Source organism: Oratosquilla oratoria, chromosome 2 (assembly GCF_046742065.1).
Source record: "Oratosquilla oratoria isolate Oo_2021 chromosome 2, ASM4674206v1, whole genome shotgun sequence".
Taxonomy (NCBI): Eukaryota; Metazoa; Arthropoda; class Malacostraca; order Stomatopoda; family Squillidae; genus Oratosquilla; species Oratosquilla oratoria.
This window is the reverse complement of record NC_134778.1, coordinates 9416760-9436759: the sequence shown is the minus strand read 5'-3', so window position 1 is coordinate 9436759 and position 20000 is coordinate 9416760. Positions and strand designations below refer to the sequence as shown.

Genomic DNA, 20000 nt, shown 5'->3' with positions numbered 1-20000 from the left:
CCCCCTCCCCCCTGCCCTTTCCTTCCCCCTGAGGATGTTTGCTTGCAACGATGAATGCAATATTGCAAAGTCGTCATTGATCCCAGCCTTGGAAAAACGGTCTTAATCACGGGAATTCTTTGTCTCAAAAAGGGGGTGGGGGGGCGGAGGGAGAGACGGGGGTTGAGGGGGACGGGTAGGTCTTTCGTTTTTCGTTGGAGGGCCCGGGACTGGAGGTACCGGTCCCGGCCACTGTTTTTGATTACACCTTTCGGGAAAAACTTTCTCGCCGTGAGACTAAAATCGTCTAGCAGGTATTGGCAAAGAATCTTCTTTTTGATTATAACTTTCGGCTTAGAAAAGCTCTCTATCTCGCCGTGTGACTAAAATCGTCTAGCAGGAGTTGGCAAAGAATCTTCTTTTTGATTACACCTGTCGGCTTAGAAAAGCTCTCTCGCAGTGAGACTGAAATCGTCTAGCAGGAATTGGCAAAGAATCTTCTTTTTGATTATAACTTTCGGCTTAGAAAAGCTCTCTATCTCGCCGTGTGACTAAAATCGTCTAGCAGGAATTGGCAAAGAATCTTCTTTTTGATTATACCTTGCGGCTTAGAAATGCGTCGGCATTTATTTATGTATCTTATTTATTATTTACATTAGTATAGTTTTTATTTATTCATTTATTTATTTATCAATATGATTTTTTTGCATCCGACATAGATATGGACCAAAGAGTCTCCTGTCGGTATGCTCCGCCTTTGTAATCCTTTGTAATATGTATATATATATATATATATATATATATATATATATATATATATATATGTATGAATATACATTTTTACACACACACACGTATATATATATATATATATATATATATATATATATATATATATATATATGTATGAATATACATTTTTACACACACACACGTATATATATATATATATATATATATATATATATATATATATATACATTTATATATAATACTCGAATATATAATATATGAGACGTTTTATCTCATTAAGCCCCAAGAAGTTTATGTGGATTGAATAAGACTGTCTATCGTAAGGTATTTGGTTTAGATTAGTTATTCATGAAGAAAGGGAGGTGGAAGAGGTCACACACTCTCCAGGAATGACGGTGGAGGACGCAACAGAAGACGAGGGCGAAGTGGAGAGACCAGGTCGTCTGGGATGACCATTTTTATTGACCTTATTTGGAGGGACTTCTAAAAATTCGAGAGAAAAAAGATAAGAATGAATCAGTCAAAGTAGAATAACGTACAAGAAATGAAATGCCAAAGTGGAGCCGTTCTTGAAAAAAAAAAAAAAGAACGAAGAGTCTTCGAGGTCGATGTGAAGGCGTAAGGATACAGGAAACCCCGAAGTAAGGAGTTGATTCGTAAGCAGAAATGATTTCTTCCAGTCCGTTAAATTTCATCCCGTTACTATGACTTTGTTCCCAAACTTTAAAAAGAATAAAATATGTCATTCAGGTTAACGGGAGGCTATTAAAGTCGTCTTGACTTTGTAAAGAGACGTCGGGTTCAATTCCTTGCCTATACCACGTTTCAATTTCTGCATGTATGCCTCCTCGAGTTTCTCGATGTTGATGGCTTAGAATTTAAGTGATTTATGGTTGATAAATGTAAATCCGTTTACTGGGACCCATTCAATATTGTACATATATATATATATGTATATATTATATATATATATATATATATATATGTATATATTATATATATATGTATACATTATATATATATATATATATATATATATATATATATATATATATATATAGTGCGTTACCACAGTGAGGTTGGTAGGTCCTCTAATTGTGCCTAAAGGGTCTCTCTGACCTGAACAAAATCGTCTGTCAACACCCAAGGCAAAACTTCCAGAGGCCCAAAACTTCGAGAGAGAGTTTAGTAGAATTTTTCAATACTTCCCTGACTCCGGGTTCCTCTAAGTTGAACAAAGTCGTCTTGGATGAACCGGAATAAAATCTTCAAAGAAAAAAATCATCTGGAGCAGCAAAGAGTTAGAACGCCCAAAACCGAAAATTAAATAAAAACAAATAAGATAAGATAAAGATCGAAGTACCCACAGAATTATACAAGCATCCACACAACCTTGTCGCTCAGTGGTTAGAGTTCTTGCCTGCCACTATGGTGGTCCGGGTTCGAATCCCGTCCAGGGCTGAAATAATTTCAGTATCGCTGCGCTACGGGTTGTTACTCCAACTCTCGTGGGCGGGGAGTTGTGTGTGTTTGTGTGTGCGTGCAAAGGTATTACCCATATATCGGTTATATATGCGCTCTGAGCTCTCTTCCGGATGTGTGTACATGTAAGGTCACAATATTACCCATAGATCGGTCATACGAGCTCTGAGCTCTCATCCGGGAGGAAATTAGCTGTCGATCACGAGGAGGGACATCACCAAATAGTGGCTCCCCTCTGGGTCCAACCCTGACGGCCCCCACGGACCCATGGGTCCCGTGGCCTCTTCGATGAATACGCAAATTAATTGGGTAAATGGCTGTGAATGATAACCGTGACGTCTTCAATGGTCTCGAAGTGAGCAAAGTCCTCCACTGTGACAGGGTTCGGGGGTCCCACTGGGTGAGACAAAGATGACAAGTGTCAGGAAGGTTGCCAAGAAGCAATGCCAAACGTGGCACAAGGTGACAAAGGGACTTGTGATGGAGGAAAAGAAAGGGAAGAAAAGGAGGAGATTTTACTTGGAAGGGGGAAGGACCAGGATAAGGAAAGGAGGAGGAGGAGGAGGAAGAGGAAGAAGAGGAGGAAGAGGAAGAGGAGGTTTGACATGGGAGGGAAGACCAAGATAAGGAAAAGGAGGAGGAAGAGGAGGGGGAGGAGAAGGAGGAGGAGGAGAAGGAGAAGGGGGAAGAGGGGGAGAAAGAGGTTAGGGAAGAGAAGAAGTAGGAGGAGGATGAAGGTAGGGGAAAACCAGGATGAGGAAAAGGAAGAGGAAGAGTAGAAGGAAGAGGAGGAGGAGGAAGAAGAGGCTTGCCTTGGGGAGGAGACCAGGATGAGGGAAAGGAAGAGGAAGAGGAGGAGGAAGATTAGGCTTGTCTTGGGGAGGAGACCAAGATGAGGAAAAGGAGTGGGAGGAGGAAGAGGAGGAGGAAGATTAGGTTTGTCTTGGGGAGGAGACCAAGATGAGGAAAAGGAGTGGGAGGAGGAGGAGGAGGAGGAAGTGAAGGAGGAGGCTTGACTGGAGAAGGGAGGTACAGGGAGGAGAAAGAAACGATGGAGAAAGTAGTAGGCTCACAAAGGAATAAAATGCTAGAAAAACATGAAAGGAACCAAGTCACGAAAAAAAGTTCTGAGGAAGGTGAGGAAAGGACAGAAGAGGTGGAATCGTATCGTGTGTCGGGTTCGGAATTCTCATCCGATCACGTCTCAAGTCCAATCGACACGTGTGGGGGGGTCTTTAGGCGCGAGGTGTGACGTCTTCCCTTCCTTTTTTTTTTTTTTGTAAGACTCCTGCTGGGTATTGACAATGAATGGAGGATCCAATCACGTGATGTCTCTGAATTGGACCTTATTTATCAGGACCTGGAGAACTGATTTTTATCGTCTTTCATCCTGAAGACTCTCTTTAAGAAAAAAAAGAATTCTTGTTTACGTCTGAAGGACAGGTTCTGAAGAAAATCGATCTTTAATTGGCCGATGCCCCTTACTACCTCGTCTGTCTTCTTCAGCTGAATAACATCGTTTGACGACAAACAGAATCGAAAACTTAGTATTCGTCGCCCAATTTATAGAATTAATCTCACTCAAACCAATGACTAGTTAACCCTCAACTAAAGGATTAAAGACCTTATCCAGTTATTTTCAAATTTTATTTTACAAAGGATTACAAAGGCGGAGCATGCCGACAGGAGACCTTTTGGTCCATATCTAGGTTGGATGCGAAAAAAATCATAATAAATTGATAAATAAAAACTATAATAATGGAAATAACAAATAGAATAAATAAATGCATAGGTATAGTGAAATAATAAACAAACAGGTGAATTGTAAATAATAATAAATTGGCATATAACTAATGACAAATGAGAATAAAACAGACAAATGATAACAAAACAAAAACAAATAATCTAAAATAAATTATAATCATTACGAAGTCCAAACCGAGAGAACTCCACTCACTAGGCAGCGGCAAACCGATGACTTACTAACCCTCAACTAAAGGATTAAAGACCCTATCCAGTTATCTTCAAACTTTATTTTTCTTCGAAATCCAAACCGTAGGAACTTCATGAACATGACGAGTTAAGTGACTCCGCGCACTGGACAGCGTCTATGGCAAGTTGTTTTTGTTGTGGACTATTTTTAGATTGACTGATGCTATTGAATATTTTTTTTGTATATTTACTTATTCGTTTGTATAGCTATTTATGTATTTTTTCTTATCTATTTATTCATTTGTTTATTTATGTATTTACTTATCTATTTATTCACTTATTCATTTATTTATTTATATATTTATTTATGTATTTTTCCTAATTTATTCATTTCTTCGTTTATTTATTAACATTTATTTCTTATTTATTAATTAATTAATTTATTTATTTATTTATTTATTAATTTGTTTGTTTATTTGTTTAATTTATTTATTTATTTATTTACTTATTTACTTATTTATTCATTCCTTTATTCATTTATTTACATACCAATTTATTAATTTACTTAATTATCTATCTATCTATTAATTTATTTATTCAATTATTTATCTATTTAACTATTCATTTATACACTTATTTATCTTATTCTAGTTTGTCTTATTCTATTTTTCTAAGATTTAATTTTTTGTCGAGGTTTGGTGACCTGATTGTACCTGTCAGTTTTCAAAGAGATCCGTTAAGCCATCTTTTTTTTATATCAATTTCCCCCCACCCCCACCCCCCAAAAAAGTCCGGTAGGATATTACTCTATTGATTTCCTGTAAGCCTAAAATTTTCAATATTCTGTAATGCTGTGACCTTACACACACACACACACACACACACACACACACACACACACACACACACACACACACACACACACACACACACACACACACACACACACACACACACACACACACATACACACTCACATACACAAACACACACACGCACGCACACACACATACACACTCACATACACAAACACACACACACACACACACACACACACACACACACACACACACACACACACACACACACACACACACACACTCGTACTACACACACACATACACTCGCATGGCGCAGTGGTAGCGTCCGCGGGCGCCAATACGAAGGTTCGAGTTCGAATCCCGCCTAGGTCTGAAATAATATCAGTATCGCTAAGCTGTGAGTCGTTACTCCAACTCTCGTGGGCGGGGAGTTGTGTGTGTGTGTGTGTGTGTGTGTGTGTGTGTGTGTGTGTGTGTGTGTGTGTGTGTGTGTGTGTGTGTGTGTGTGTGTGTGTGTGTGTGTGTGTGTGTGTGTGTGTGTGTGTGTGTGTGTGTGTGTGTGTGTGTGTGTGTGTGTGTGTGTGTGTGTGTGTGTGTGTGTATGTGTGTGTGTAAGGTCACAGCATTACAGAGATCGGTCATATATGCGCTGTGAGCTCTCTTCCGGGAGGGGAATAGCTGTCGATCACGAGTCCGACACGTGATCCAAGACCATGGTGGATCACACACATAACAAAGGAGTTATTGCCCGGACCTCTGCAATGAGCGTGAGAGTGATCAGAACTGTGTCTGGCGATCCAACCTCTATAAGATCCGAATCGCCAGGATGATAATTCTCCTTCACTGATTGTGTCCTGTGCCCCATTTCCACCCATCCCTCATCCTTTCTCCCCCATTCCCCCAATCCCTCATTCACCCGAAATCCGCTTCTATCCGCTTCCGCCTCCCCCCCTCCCCACCTCCCCCACCCGACCTGAGGCATCGTCATCAAATGCGCTTGTTAATTCCATATCAGCGGCAAGCGTTCCCTTTCACTTCCCCGTTCATGTGAATTAAATCTCATGCCGGGAGACAGGATGTCACGTGGAACAGACAAAGAGAGAGAGAGAGAGAGAGAGAGAGAGAGAGAGAGAGAGAGAGAGAGAGAGAGAGAGAGAGAGAGTGTATTTAGTATTTCGTTGTCGAAAACCAATCCTATGGGGACAATGCGTCAAAGAATGAATGAAGTAATTGAGATGGTAAACGTTGAATATAAGGATATAAAAGAATAGAGATTTCCTCACCCATAGACGAAATGATGTGTGACTCTGGTCCATAGGGGCGCCCCATATAGACCCTAAAGTATCAGATGCATTTTACTGAGCAGCTTTTAACCCCATAACACCATACAGCCAATACCACAGACAGGGATATATATATATATATATATATATATATATATATATATATATATATATATATATATATATATATGTATATATATATATATATATATATATATATATAAATATATATATACTGTATATACATATATAAATATCTATATATACATATATAAATATACAATATATACATATTATATATATATATAGTTACATATATGTATATATGTATATGCATATATACATATATATACATATAAAAATATATATACACATAAATATATATATATACGCATATAAATATATATATATATATAATATATATACATATATAATATATATATACATATGTATATATATATATACATATATATATATATATACACATAAATATATATATATATATATATACATATGAATATATATATATATATAAATATATATATATGTATGTATGTATATATATATATATATACGTGTGTGTATGTGTTTGTGTATGTATATATAATAATTATAACATGGGCAAGGTTTATTGTATCTACAAAATTGCACTGAAGTTAAAGAAAGCTCTGTAAAATACTTCGTAGAATTTCACTGCATAAATAAATAGATTAATAATAAACAAATAAATGAAATTGTAGATTATTGAATGAAAAATTAAATAAATGAATAAATAGATAAGTAAATAAATAGATGAATAGGTAACTAAATAAATAAATGAATAAACAGGTAGATAAATTAATAAATATATGAATAAATCAATAAATTAGTATATAAACAAATAGGTAAATGAAAAGATAAATAAGCAGATGAAGTGAATAAATTAATAAATTAATAGATAAATGAATGATGATGCGGGAACAATAGATGTGGAAATATTTACACAGACATTATCACCCAGATTCAGGAAAATGAAATATTTATATGAATGGAAATCAACCACTTTATTTATCTTATGGTTTCCAAGCAAATTTTTATGTCGTATTTATAAATTCTTTATCATAAAAATTGTCGCTAAGAAGATATACCAAAAAGTAGACTAGATAAATAAATAAATAAAATGTTGCAAGAAAGACCTGTAGATTGTGTATCATACGCGCATGAATTTGCTACTCGAAGCCAGATCCTGAAGTTGAGATGAACCACCTATTGTCTAATCTGACCAGCGGTCAGTTTGGCTTAACCTCATATTCAACCACCAAGGCACCTTCATCTCGACCGGGGAGTCGAACATATAACGTTACCATACGATAGCCGCTAGCGTAACTCCACTTCTTGTATATATAAATTTGTAAATAATTAAATTAAATACTGAGCGTCCATACTCAGTTCCATAATGTACGTAGATGTAAATAATTGGACAAAAGATGTTAGAAAAATAAGTGTAAAATATATTGTTGACAACGGACACGATTTGAATTCAAAATGTAAATTATATTGTTGGTAACAGCTACCATTTTCTTTGTCACCTCCATTGATGGAAGCCACTAGTCACGGCGGCGACACAATAAAGACCAGAAGCCACCTCCAATGTAGAACAACACAAGTCTAGAAAATGAATTAATAAATATATATGTACGTTCCAATGAATAAATGAAATAAATCAGTAAATAAATAAACAAATATGTGAATGAATGAATATATAAATAACTAAGTAAACAAATGGATAGCAAAATAGATGGATTATTAGGTCATAAAACAAACAAATGAATTAATAAAGAATAGTTAAATGAATGGGTAGCTAAATAGATGAATGAAAATAATCAAATAACCAAATAATTAAACAAGTTAACAAATTAAAGTATAAATTACATGAATACACGAATAAACAAATATCTAAATAAAAATGAAAAGAACATGAACGCGAACAAATATTCCAAGCATTCGAAATCATTTCTGTCGAACACTCCTCCGCAATCTCTGAAGAGGCTCTTAACCTCAAGGAGACTAATTAAATTCTTCAGGAGTTTCCGTCAGACCCTTGGCACTGTCTGGCACTGCCTGTACCCTTGCGCGAGTGCCGCGTCATCTATGCCCTTGGTACTTGGATAGCTAAGACAAATTGCAGCTTCCGAGGATAGCATATGTAATTTTTTCATAATTATGTGAATTATTTATGTAATATATGTATTCCATGATATCGCCTCATATTGTTTATGGGTTACATATTAGATCAGTGCCGCGTCATCTATGCCCTTGGTATTTGGATAGCTAAGGCAAATTGCAGCTTCTGAGGATAGCATATGTAATTTTTTCATAATTATGTGAATTGTTTATGTAATATATATATATTCCATGATATCACCTTATGTTGTTTATGGGTTACATATTAGATCAGTGCTCGTCTTTCGTGGAAAATTTTACTGTGCAGCTAACTTCTAAGAAACTAGAACAGGCTGATGGAGAGACTTAGAAATCTTGTTGAAGTCTTTTTGAACGCATATGCAACAAAAAGAAATTAAGACCAATCACTCAATACAGTAATGAAAATTAATTGATACTAGCACCCTGCTAAAAGACAAAGCTGAAACATAATGACAAAGCCAGCCATTAGGAAAAGTCTCAATCTATAACAATAAAAAATATATATAAAAGATAACTACAATAGAAAAGCCCATTGAAATTTAACACCTGAGGGAGAAGTCTCTGCCCCGTCCAGTGTAACTAGGCGAATCCTATTATGCCCAGCTGATTGGTGCACACTGACCCACAGGAGTGACAGGAGTGAGGTGCCAATAGGATTACCATTCTAAGAGATGCAATTTATCCAAATCCAATTTAACCGTGTTAAACAGTTAGATTTCAGAAAGTTGTATTCCTCGCCTGTGAATAGACTATATATATATATATATATAATACTATATATATATATATATATATATATATAATACTGTATATATATTTATATATATATATGTATGTATATATATATGTATATACTATATGTATATATATATAATATATATATATATATATATATATATGTATGTATATATATTTTTATATATATATACATATATATATGTTTTTATATATATATATATATATATATACATATATATATGTATATATATATATATATATATATATGCCATATGAGGACGGAGCCTTTATTTGTACGACGTTTCGCTTAATACAGCTTTTTCAAGTACAAGTTGAAATACAAATACTTGAGATTAAATAAGGGGAAAGGAGGGAACGGGGAGAGAAAAGGGGGGAAGGAAGAGGAGGAGGAGGAGGAGGAGAAGGGGGGGGATTGGACACTGGGAAAAGATGAGAATGCTGGCCCAAACGTCCGAGGGCGAAATGTCCACAAAGGGTGGTTTAGATATTTAATATTTTGCTGGTCATGGGTATTAGGGGAATAATGTGAGGCGACATGTTAAACATACCCCTATTTTGTTCAATAGTGTTCGTTCCTTGAATGATTGCTGCTTCTAAACACTTTCTGCGGATTTTGTCTGGTTCCCGTATCACCAGCTCTGCATTCTTCCAGTCCATAAGATGGTTTTCCTTGTTTCTATGTGTCACACATGCATTGGTGGTGACATCATGCCTGACGTCGTAACGGTGTTCACGTATTCGTGTATTCAGGTCGCGTGACGTTTCTCCGATGTAAACTTTATCACATCCTGAACACGGAATACGATAAACACCGGCTTTGGTGCCCGGTGTCTGGTTGTTGTGTATTTCCGTCTTCGTGATGTCTTTTATCGTTCTGCTTGTCTGGCACACTACTTCCAAGTTGGTGGTTCTTAAAAGACGTGTCAGGTTGGTGGCAACGTCGCCGGTTGGCAACACGAGACGTCTTGTTGTGCTGTCCTGCTGCCTACGGCTTTCCCGAATCTTAGCGGCCTGCTGTCTGCAATTATCTAAAAGAAATTCTGGAAATTTTAGTGTTAAAAAGGTCTCTTTAATAAACCTGCACTCTTCTTCTAAGTATTTTGCACTACATATCCTAAATGCCCTAAGGAAAAAGTCTATTACTACTCCTCTCTTGGTCCTTATATCATGGTGGGAGTAGAAATGAATTAAATAATTTTTGTTGGTGGGCTTTCTATACACTTTGAATTCAAGTTGGTTACCGTACTTAAAGATGTGTGTGTCCAGGAAAGGAAGAGAATCGTGGATTTCTTCCTCTAGGGAAAACTGAATGGTGGGCTCCACTTCGTTTAAGGCCGTCTGCAAGCGCTGAAGATTGAAACGCCTGGGTGTAACGAGTAAGATATCGTCCACATATCGCAGCCAGGTCACATGCTCGGGAACGATGTTGGCAAAGGGTCCTGTTTCTAGAAATTCCATGAATAAATTGGCCAGGACTGCACTTAATGGAGAGCCCATGGCCATGCCAAATTTCTGGTGGAAGAAACTGTCCTGGAAATTGAAATAATTAAATTCAACACAAAGTTTGATCAAATCGACAAAATGGTTGAGGGGCAGGGGGAAGTCGATTTTCTCCATCTTATGGACTGGAAGAATGCAGAGCTGCTGATACGGGAACCAGACAAAATCCGCAGAAAGTGTTTAGAAGCAGCAATCATTCAAGGAACGAACACTATTGAACAAAACAGGGGCATGTTTAACATCTCACCTCACATTATTCCCCTAATACCCATGGCCAGCAAAATATTAAATATCTAAACCACCCTTTGTGGAAATTTCGCCCACGGACGTTTGGGCCAGCATTCTCATCCTTTCCCAGTGTCCAATCCCCCCCCCCTTCTCCTCCTCCTCCTCTTCCTTCCCCCCTTTTCTCTCCCCGTTCCCTCCTTTCCCCTTATTTAATCTCAAGCATTTGTATTTCAACTTGTACTTGAAAAAGCTGTAATAAGCGAAACGTCGTACAAATAAAGGCTCCGTCCTCATATGGTGTTTATCTCGTCAATCTTGTCGGCAAACTGCCACTTTTAAGGATATATATATATATATATATATATATATAATATATATATATATATATATATATATATATATATATTATATATGTATGTATGTATAATATATATACATATATACGATATATATGTGTGTGTATATATGTATATATATATGATGTGCGCGTGTGTATGCAACATACATACTTAAGGTATAAAACCTACATACGCATATGTGTTCGTGTGCGCGTGTATGTGTGTGTGCACGTGTATATGCATGTGCGTGTGCATGTGTATATATGTACTATCCACGCACATGCATATGTATACGTGCAAGCGCCCGCGTCTCATGTCTATTCCCACGCACGGGCACGACTTGAAGAGCCTCTTCTCTTCTCCAACAGTTGTTGCAGGATCAACAGTTGATCACGCTTATTATGGTGCTTCTGTGTGTTGATGTGATCATCGTGACGGCCTGGGTGAGTGTTGACCCAATGCAGAGGTACCTTCACAATCTGACGCTTCAGCTTTCGACCCAAGATCGTGGGGTCGTCTACCAGCCACAGGTAGGTAGCTGCTGTCTTTTTTTAGGACATTAATTCTTGGGATCTTTTCCATTTTAAGGCATGCAGTCGATTTCAAAAACTTAAGAGAGGTAAGAAACGAATATTAATCTGAAACCTAAGCTAACCTAACCTGACCTAACTTGACCTAACCTGACCTAACCTGACCTAACCTAACCTAACATAACCTAACCTGACCTAGCCTAACCTAACCTGACCTGACCTAACCTAACCTGACCTAACCTAACCTAACTTGACCTAACCTAACCTAATCTAACCTAACCTAACCTGACCTAACCTAACCTAACCTAAAAATTCTGCATGCCGAAAAACGGAAAAGACCCAATTCTTGTTTATATTTTTAATCGTCCCTTAATGTCCTCTTTAAGCTGTCACCTACTTAGATTTTTTTTTTTTTTTTTTTTTAGACTTTTATTTCATTTCTAATCTTTTTATTGGGTCTCTGGTGGTTAACCTCTTTTAGGTAATTATTTCTTGTTTGTGTTTGTTGTCATTGCTTTATGATCTTTTAAGATATTGCACACACTGTTTTTAATCTAATCACTGTATACGTTTTGGTGGTCCTTATCTAAAACATTAATTCTTATTTACATTTTCATTCATCTTTTATATCCCTTTCAAGACTGTACACATATATATATATATATATATATATATATATATATATATATATATATATATATATATATATATATATATGCAAAGTAGACCACTTGGAAAAAAGAAACTAACGAAGCAGAGCGCTTTCGTATATTACATCTTCAGTGCAACAAGTACATAGTGATAGGAATACATAGAAAATATATACATGATACAAAGGAACAAGGACAGTTTGAATAAGCGTAGCGACCAATTACCCCCTGGAGAGCGGAAGGTCATTGTCAATTAGGGTAATTGGTCGCTAAGCTTATTCAAACTGTCCTTGTTCCTTTGTATCATGTAAATATTTTCTATGTATTCCTATCATTATGTACTTGTTGCACTGAAGATGTAATATACGAAAGCGCTCTGCTTCGTTAGTTTATTTTTTCCAAGTGGTCTACTTTGCACAAGTGAACACACGTACCCGTGTTCTTATTAGCATATATCTATATATATATATATATATATATATATATATATATATATATATATGTATATATATATATATATATACAGTGCTCGACAAAAGTTCGCGGCGCCTCAGCAAATCTAAACAAAAATGCACAGAAATGTAATTAATCATTATTTTTATTGGATTTTTACTCACTTAATACTTGGTTGGGAGTCCTTTGTGCTTTAACACAGCCTCAAGACGACGTGGAAGTGAAGCAGCTAGGTTGTGGAGGGTTGTAGGCTCAAAATTATCCCAGATTTCCTGAATGGCTGCCTCGAGCTTGGGTATAGAGCTGACGTCTTTGCCTTGTAACCTCTTCTTTATAATGTGCCACAAATTTTCAATTGGGTTCAAATCAGGGCTATTACCTGGCCAGTCCTTTATAAAGTTCACTTCACAGTCGTTGAGCCAAGTAGTGATGGATTTAGCAGTGTGGCAGGGGGCACCGTCCTGCTGAAAAACTGTGGCACCTGTTTTTTCAAATGATTCAGGTAAATTTTCACACAGAAGCTCCAAGTACACGTTTTGGTTCACTTTTAAGTTCTTGGGTAACACTACTAATGACCCCAAGCCCTTGCCGCTGAAACAGCCCCACACCATTAAAGTATCAGGGAATTTGACAGTACCCTTGACGTACCGAGGGTCAAGCGGGTCACTTCCATGTCGCCGGTACACCTTTGCACCACGGTTACAGGTGACACTGAAGGTGGCCTCGTCAGACCACAAAACGTCAAGCCAGTCGTCCTCAGTCCAGTGAGAGTATTTCTTGGCAAATTCAATCCTTCTGGCTTTCTGCTTCTTGGTGACAAGTGGCTTAGCAACAGGCTGGTGACTCACGTACCCAAGCTCATGCACCCTGGGGTGTTTGGTGAGGTGTCTGTGAGGACAGTGTCACGAAGGGTGCATGAGCTTGGGTACGTGAGTCACCAGCCTGTTGCGACATGGAAGTGACCCGCTTGACCCTCGGTACGTCAAGGGTACTGTCAAATTCCCTGATACTTTAATGGTGTGGGGCTGTTTCAGCGGCAAGGGCTTGGGGTCATTAGTAGTGTTACCCAAGAACTTAAAAGTGAACCAAAACGTGTACTTGGAGCTTCTGTGTGAAAATTTACCTGAATCATTTGAAAAAACAGGTGCCACAGTTTTTCAGCAGGACGGTGCCCCCTGCCACACTGCTAAATCCATCACTACTTGGCTCAACGACTGTGAAGTGAACTTTATAAAGGACTGGCCAGGTAATAGCCCTGATTTGAACCCAATTGAAAATTTGTGGCACATTATAAAGAAGAGGTTACAAGGCAAAGACGTCAGCTCTATTCCCAAGCTCGAGGCAGCCATTCAGGAAATCTGGGATAATTTTGAGCCTACAACCCTCCACAACCTAGCTGCTTCACTTCCACGTCGTCTTGAGGCTGTGTTAAAGCGCAAAGGACTCCCAACCAAGTATTAGGTGAGTAAAAATCCAATAAATATAATGATTAATTACATTTTAGTGCATTTTTGTTTAGATTCGCTGAGGCGCCGCGAACTTTTGTCGAGCACTGTATATATATATATATATATATATATATACATATATAAATATATATATATATATATATATATACACATATATATACATATACATACATATATATATATATATTTATATAATATAATATATATATATATATATATATATATATATTAATTTTCTTCTCATAATCTCTGTTTTGGTGTCCTTTTTATATATATAGAACTTATCGTGTCCTTTTTAGGATATGATATTACTTTCCTGTCGATTCTGTATAAGAAATTCACTTGAGTGAAAAAGGTCTCATAATCTTTTTCTTGTTGTCCTTTTTATATATATAGAATTTATTGTGTCCTTTTAAGGACATTATTTCCTATCGATCCTGTATAAGAAATACACTTGGATGAAAAAGGTCTCATATTCTCTGTCTTTGTGTCCTTTATATATATATATACTGTATATATATATATATATATATATATATATATATATATATATATATATAATTTATCGTGTCCTTTTTTAGGATATTATTTCCTGTCGATCCTGTATAAGAATTTTTTTAATGAAAAAGGTCACTACCCTTTTGATTAATACTTATGGGAACACCAAATAACTCGCATACTTATTCCTGGCTTGTTAATAGCGATTCAATTCGTCTCAGGTGGAATTCAGAGAGCAAATAGAATTGGATATCGTCACCCTCATAAAGAAAGTTCCTAAGTCATTTCTCCAACATTTCAGGAAACCGAAAAAAAAAATATTTTATAGATGTACGTAATGTTCCTCCTAATGTAGTTTTAACCTACTCAGACACTAAATATAACATTGGGAATTGTACCACATGGAGTAATGAAAAATTGATTTAGAAAAAAAAATGACGAAAAATGACTTAGACAATTCTTTATGAGGGTGACGATATCTTATTTCAATGACGAAACGCTCATCTGCGTTTTTTTCGTTTATATTTTTAAATGTTTGTTTTTGTTTTATGTTTTTGTTTTATTTAGTTATTGTTATCTTTGTATAGCTATTGTTATGATTATTGCTATTGGTTAATCATTATTTAGTTATTTTTATAATTTCTTGTTTATCTATTAATTGACATAATTATCTATTCATTCATTTTTCTAATCAGTCACTTATCAATTTATTCAATAGTTTATTAATTCCTTTATTTATTTACGAAAATCGACTAAAACATATGAATCTGTTTTCCTTAAAAAAGCGTAGACTCAGAGGTGACTTGATACAGGTCTCTAAGATTTTAAAGGGAATTGACATCAAAAGTGACAAAATTTTCACACTGAATGAGAATCAGACAAGAAACAATGGTCTCAAACTGTCTGGAAATAGATTTAATTTGGAAGTGAGTAGAAACAACTTCGCCAACCGTGTAGTTAATGAATGGAATAAACCTCCAGCAGAGGCAGTGCAATATAGTTCAGTTCGAAGTTTTAAGAATCATTTAGATAAACACCTAAGCAAGATGCTATAAAGACTATCATTTATTTTATATGATTTGTTTATTTGTTTTGTTATCATTTGTCCATTTTGTTTATTATTTGCTTGATTCTCATTTATTATTAGTTATATATCAGTTTATTATTACTTACTATTTACCTGTTTGTTTATTATTTGATTATACCTATGCATTTATCATTTACATTATTATAGTTTTTACTTATTCATTTATTCATTATTATGATTTTTTTCGCATCCGACATAGATATGGACCAAAAGGTCTCCTGTCGGCACACTCCGCCTTTGTAATCATTTGTGATATCGATTCATTTACCGATGTTTATTTATTTATCAACTTATCTATTTACTTGTATATTTATTCTTATTTTTAATTTCAACTTATTACCTTTCACTTTAGCTTATTGTATCTCATTTTATTTTACTTTGTTTTATTTTATTTTATTCTATTCTATTCGTTTGTTTTAACTTATTTTTTATCTTATCTTTTTATTTTTTTCTATTTTTCTTTAGCAGTCCAAGTCTTTGTAGCAGATGCTTCCCCCCATTTATACATAAATGACCTTAATCTAGAGACTAAGTAAGATGGCGGTTGGGTTCCACAATTAGGTAACACAGGAACAGCCTGGAAGCACTTTACACCAAGGGTGGTAAAACTCGAAAGAATTGATCTGGAAGTGGACAGAGAAAATCCACAAAAGGATTTATACTCTCGAGTAGGTGACTCGAAACAGGATCGAAGTCTTTAGGTAGGGAACTGTGTACTGTTTGGTTACTATATAATGGTGAGAGAATGGAATTACTTAAACTCCAATTCTCGCGAAACTGTTTATTTAGAATATAACGTGAGGTATACACAAATAAGCCCGCTGTCTTCGCGGTGAAACAATTATTTATGCAAGAAGGATAATATACAACGTTTAATAGCCACACCATTAGATAGGCTTAGATAATACAATTTTAACTTTATAGAATAATATTACTAATATTTATAAATATTTACATATAGGTATGCGAGACGTAACAGTATTAATAATGTTATATTTCTGTAATCTAAGTTCTAGAGAGGTGACAATATTAATAAAGAAAACGACTATGGTACGCGAATTCTAGATAGAATGAAGCTACAAGGCATGACCTTCCTACAACTTGGGCCGAATTTGTAAAAGAGCCTAACCCTAATTGATAAAGGATCCTAACCCTAATGGAGGATATTTGACCTAAATACCTATGTCAGTGTCCTAAAAGCTTATATCTAGACATAACCTCGACATTATAGACAGCTGATTTAGGTGTAAAATCTCCGCCATTTTGAAGATTTATGTCTAGACTTAGGGGTTAGGTGCTTTTATAAAATCGGCCCCTGGTTTCCTAAGGTGAATGAAATCACGTGGCGACAACCAGCGGGAATAGAACACCAAAGAAGACAAAACTACTGATTGGGTGAACTAAACTGCCTCTAGGTGATCTTATTGAGCTACATGGAAACCAGAGTGCTTGAATAGGGAAGGGGATATAATACATCGACTACATATATATATATATATATATATATATATATATATATATATATATATTTATATATATATTTATATATATATGTGTGTGTGTGTGTGTGTGTGTGTGTGTGTGTGTGTGTGTGTGTGTGTGTGTGTGTGTGTGTGTGTGTCTTTGTGTGTGTGTGTGTGTTTGTGTGTGTGTGTATTAGACAATTAAAATCGTTTGAGCTTAGCCAGAATAAGAATACTAAAAAGGTTTTCAGGTTCCAGAAATCCTTCAAGCTGAATCAATTCCCCTGACGGCATTCGGAACAAAATGACTAAAGTCAACACATTTTCCAGTATTTTATATTTTCCTCCCCACCACACCTTATCACGTAATATTTTATGGTGATACGGTGATAGATTGATGTTTGATAACGGTGATAGCGTCCACATTGTTCTTAACACTTCGTAACACCCTGCTCGACGAAAGTTCACCTCCCCAATTGAATGGAATAATCTGCGTCAAACAGAATAAGATTTACAAATAAACAATAATCCAGCTACGATCTTCGTCCAATGGAGCAAGTGTCTGATACTTGTAAGCGTTGGGGATCGTGGTGATGTCTTTGTATTCACGAGCTTGAGACGATGCCTAACAAATCTGCATCAAACCACAAACACCAATAATTGATTAACCAGTAAAATCCAAAACCAATAATTACATTTGCTTAAAACCAAAAAATAACTGCATCATATCATCAATCCATCTATCTGTGTGTGTGTGTGTGTGTGTGTGTGTGTGTGTGTGTGTGTGTGTGTGTGTGTGTGTGTGTGTGTGTGTGTGTGTGTGTGTGTGTGTGTGTGTGTGTGTGTGTGTGTGTGTGTGTGTGTGTGTGTGTGTGTGTGTGTGTGTGTGTGTGTGTATGCATGTGTGTGTGCGTGCGTGTGTGTGTATTTACCTAGTTGTACCTAGCTGTATAATACGGAAAGAGAGCAATGCTCGTAGTGACCCGTCTTTGTATCTTTCAGCATCTAGTTTGTTCTTGAATTCTTGTATAGTTTTTTTTCACACACTGTTGCCTCATCCTATCTGTTCCCACTTTGTGTGGGAAACTATTCTTTTTCAAACCTCTTCTATAATCATCCTTTTTGAGTTTTTTTATGTCCTCTTGTTTTTCTCTTAACCCACTTTAATTAATCTCCTCTGTCAAGGACTTCCATCCCTTTTATAATACTGTAGATGTGTGCGATTGTGTGTGTGTGTGTGTGTGTGTGTGTGTGTGTGTGTGTGTGTGTGTGTGTGTGTGTGTGTGTGTGTGTGTGTGTGTGTGTGTGTGTGTGTGTGTGTGTGTGTGTGTGTGTTTGTTTACGTGGGAGGTGTGGTGTTTGAGCATGTATGAAAGTACACTCATAAAAAGAATAGTGTTGTATTTGGTAGGACAGTAAATGGAGTGGCTTAGTTGGTGGATTTAGGAACAAACGCTGAAGTGTTTGTGTCCGTGCACACACGTGTGTGTGTGTGTGTGTGTGTGTGTGTGTGTGTGTGTGTGTGTGTGTGTGTGTGTGTGTGTGTGTGTGTGTGTGTGTGTGTGTGCGTGCATGTTCGCTAGGGTGAACCTGTGTAGTTATAAATGTTAAGGTTATACGCATTCATTTGTACATAGTATATGTGTGTGTTCGTGTGTGTGTGTATGTGTGTTGTGTGTGTGTGTGTGTGTGTGTGTGTGTGTGTGTGTGTGTGTGTGTGTGTGTGTATTCGTATGTGTGTATGTGTACATGTAGATTGTTCAAGTCAAAGATCATCATAATGATTTGATTAAACTTCACGAACTTCCCTTCTCATAGGGTCCTAGTACGGGGCCTTCTTGAGTAGGACTTCATCAAGTGTGGGAATTTATTATAGTGTGTCCTCACTACGAACTCGGCTTGCCGCCAGACAGTCTCTAACCGTTTTCGTTTCTGATCTCTCACTCGAGTATCAACGCCTTAAACCAGCGTTTCTGAACCTTAAGGTTCCCTGGAACCCTAAGGTTCCGCAAAAGGTTCCTGAGGGTTCCGCGAGAACAAGTGAGATAAGCTAATGCACTTTTGATTTTATATCTAATTTCATATACGTAATATAATTAAAACACGCACGACATATTCTTGGTTATAGTAATAATGTAATATAGACATTATCGTATCTAACCTATTATTACAATGAAAATAAAATGAGAAAGATATGGTATATATATATATATACATATATATATATATATATATATATATATATATATATATATATATTTTTTTTTTTTTTTTTTGTTTTTTGTTTTTTTTGCGCAGGGGTTCCTTGAGGCATGTAATTTAATTTAAAAGTTACGAAAGGGTGCAAAGGTTGAGAAACGCTGACTTAAACGATTCAGCCAATGATCTGTGTCCTGGTATTTTGCATTTTATTCACGTCATGAAACCCGTGACTGTTTTTTGACACCAAGAATATTCCATTGTCGAAAAAAAACTTCGCTACGTAAACATAGACAGACCAAGTTTTTGTTTAAAACAGAGTTTACCAACCTTTTTTTCAGGGACCCCAATATGATCCTCATGGTATGACCACGACCCCAATAATGTATTTG

At 36.2% G+C, this 20000-nt stretch overlaps 1 protein-coding gene across 2 annotated transcripts in view; it reads left to right on the top strand.

The window, feature by feature from the left end:
- LOC143036878 (uncharacterized) overlaps positions 1-20000 on the top strand; it is a 393874-nt gene that overhangs the window by 316588 nt on the left and 57286 nt on the right. For both annotated transcript variants that reach the window (XM_076204789.1, XM_076204798.1), the window contains exon 11: positions 11628-11789. In XM_076204789.1, coding sequence (XP_076060904.1) covers positions 11628-11789 — 162 coding nt within the window. The remainder of the gene's footprint in view (positions 1-11627; positions 11790-20000) is intronic.